This window comes from Temnothorax curvispinosus, unplaced genomic scaffold (assembly GCF_003070985.1).
Source record: "Temnothorax curvispinosus isolate PA1 unplaced genomic scaffold, ASM307098v1 QBEX01012676.1, whole genome shotgun sequence".
Classification (NCBI taxonomy): domain Eukaryota; kingdom Metazoa; phylum Arthropoda; class Insecta; order Hymenoptera; family Formicidae; genus Temnothorax; species Temnothorax curvispinosus.
In genome coordinates, this window is record NW_020222456.1 from 1 (window position 1) to 2673 (window position 2673).

General features: G+C 33.1%; 1 protein-coding gene across 3 annotated transcripts; it reads right to left on the reverse strand.

Annotated features, from left to right (window-relative positions):
* Window positions 1-141: 141 nt before the first annotated feature.
* Window positions 142-2340, reverse strand: LOC112462681. 3 transcript variants are annotated; one of them, XM_025028588.1, is made up of 3 exons: window positions 1967-2340; window positions 1805-1887; window positions 142-1101 (listed from the first exon to the last, which is right to left on the reverse strand). In XM_025028588.1, the coding sequence occupies exons 1-3, from the start codon at window positions 2026-2028 to the stop codon at window positions 1076-1078; spliced, it is 171 nt and encodes a 56-aa protein (XP_024884356.1). In that variant the 5' UTR covers window positions 2029-2340; the 3' UTR covers window positions 142-1075. The 3 variants fall into 3 exon arrangements, with proteins under 3 accessions (XP_024884356.1, XP_024884355.1, XP_024884354.1); XM_025028587.1 differs by having other exon boundaries at window positions 1790-1887; XM_025028586.1 differs by lacking the exon at window positions 142-1101 and having other exon boundaries at window positions 1259-1887.
* Between the last annotated feature and the right edge of the window lie 333 nt (window positions 2341-2673).

Sequence of the window (2673 nt, forward strand, 5' to 3'; positions counted from 1 at the left end):
TATATAATAAAAATGAATTAAAATTATGTGTACACATAATTTTAATTTATTCAATTTTTATTATGTCTAGACATAATTTTAATTCGTCAATTTTTATTATGTCTAGACATAATTTTAATTCATTATTAAGAATCGCAATTTTTCTGAAGACAATTATTTTTTGAAACTTTTATATTGAGTATAATTTTATTTATGCTATTAAAAAGTAAAACGGCATGCCATAGACATATATAGTATAGACTGCGCTCAGATATAGAAAAATATAGCCGGTGACTCACACCAGTGGAAGAAAAGAGATAGCGACTGGTAGAGGCCAAGCTGCCTCTTTCTATCCAGTAACATATATACAAAGAGGGAACGAGGTAAAGATCAACTTGCCGGATACTTTCCCTAAGAGCAAAAAGTCGACTTGAAGTCGATTTCTACCGAAACTGACTTGGCAGAGAAGTCGACTTTTTTAAGGACGAAAGTTGACTTCCCGTCATGACGAAAAGTCGACTTCCCGCCAACTTTTAACGTCGATAAAATAAACCCCCTAAGAGCAAAAAGTCGACTTGAAGTCGACTTTTACCGAAATTGACTGGCAGAGAAGTCGACTTTTTTAAGGACGAAAGTCGACTTCAAGTCGACTTGAAGTCGGCGAATGTCGCAAAAACCACCGATTTAAAGTCGACTTTCCGTCACGATGAAAAGTCGACTTTCCGTCATGATAAAAAGTCGTCTTTCCGCCAACTTTTAAAGTTGATAAAATAAACCGCTGCGTACGTCTGGAGGTCGGTTGTGTATCTTGAAACGAGGTGAAAATGACAAAAGTTAAAATATTTTACTAGATTTTGATAAATAAAATCGTAGATACGCTAATGAATTTTCTCACTTTTGTAATTTTTACCTCATTATTTCAAGATACACAATCGACCCCTTGCTGGAGGGCTAAAACTGATGCATTTCGATTTTTTTTTCATATATAAAATAATTTAATTATCTAAAAAACTGTATAATTACAATCCTAATGTTTTGTTCTTAATTACAAAGGCGGCCATATCTGTGCCACTTCTGCGTGCGCGGATTCCGGCACCTACTTCTGGTAAGCTGACAACAGAACTAAAATTAAAACATTCCAGCGTTAATCGCGAAACAATATGCAAAAATTAGCTATATAAATATATGTAATATATATATATATATATATATATATATATATATATATATCATATTATCATCATAATGTTGTAAATATATAATTATATATATATATATATATATATATATATATATATATAATATCCGCAGACTTTTATACTAGACCACTAACATCAATGGACGCACTGCCGAAAAGCTGATGCGAATGCGAGGTGCAAGTGTTAGTGAAGGGTGCGGCCATATTGAATTAACAATAAGTCACTATCGGGTGTTCAATTGCTCATGATGTGCGTTTATCTGCATTCGTTATTACAGTATATAACGAAGCAGGCGAATGTTTTTGTGTTAAATATTGGTACATGTTATCAATAAGTTTGTAAGTCATGCCTTCGACGTGTAGCGTACTTGGATGCCGAAATCGAACCACTACTCCTGTAGTATTAAACCCTTTCTTTGGACATTCTGTATATGCCAGACTATTGTATAGAAATTTTGTATAAAACCACTTGTATAGAATCTGTAGTATAGCATATCTTGACTAAAATCAACATGGCGGCAAGCATCACGGCCGAGATGTCTGTCAGCGGTCTAGTATTGTATAGAAGTCTATGATAATATCTAAATATTATTTTATAAATTAAAATCTCATATTTTTTATCCGAACCCCAGATTTCTAGCAGTTTGTATTTGAACACGACTCCCTGCGACTGCAGCGTTTGTACTATTACTTGAGTGCGTGGTATCAATCTGAAAAAATCGTACTGAATTGATGTAATCCATTCGATGAATCAACGTGAAATTAAAAGGAGATAGAATAACGATTTACTTGGCCCATAACTTGGTGATGCTCCTAGGTGTCGTCAGCAGCGACGGGACAACACAGAACATATACTAAGAGAAGCGCAAGCTCATAGCTCTACGGTGGAAACATGAAACGACGCGCGACCGCCACGACCCCTATCCGGCTGGCCCTGGTACTACGTTCTATATCTGTGGCCGTATTCCGAATACGGCTTATATAGGCCGTGTTTCGATATACACTGCCAGTACTAAAAATTTATAATTTACGTTATACGTAAAGTATAGATTTTCAATACTGGCAGTGTATATCGGAACACGGCCTATATAAGCTGTAAATAATATAGAATAATATATGTTAATAAATATGTTATTTTCGTCAATAAATGAGGGAATGCGCAATAAAGAACAAATTAATTGTATATAAAATAAAATACATTTTTATTTCATTTCTAACATGAAATACATTTTTATTTCAAAGTGTGTAACATCAAATACATTTTAATTTCAAAGTTGAACATGAAATACATTTTTATTTCAAAGTGTGTAACATCAAATACATTTTAATTTCGAAATAAAGTCTATAATAATAGAATACAAAACAGAATATGCGATTCTATAATAAGTGGAAAAAAGCAAAAACCGTAAAATTAAAGAGTTTGAAAGCCAAATACATCAAAGAGAAACTAAAAATGCAAATAAACAGAAAATGCAACTAAATCACAATGATTTAAA

Excerpts from the sequence above, each read along its gene's own strand:
- LOC112462681 (XM_025028586.1), bottom strand. The coding sequence starts at position 2,028 with ATGTTCTGTGTTGTCCCGTCGCTGCTGACGACACCTAGGAGCATCACC. Across the intron at positions 1,888-1,966 it reads ATCACCAAGTTATGGGCCAA|ATTGATACCACGCACTCAAG; the intron begins GTAAATCGTTAT and ends CGATTTTTTCAG.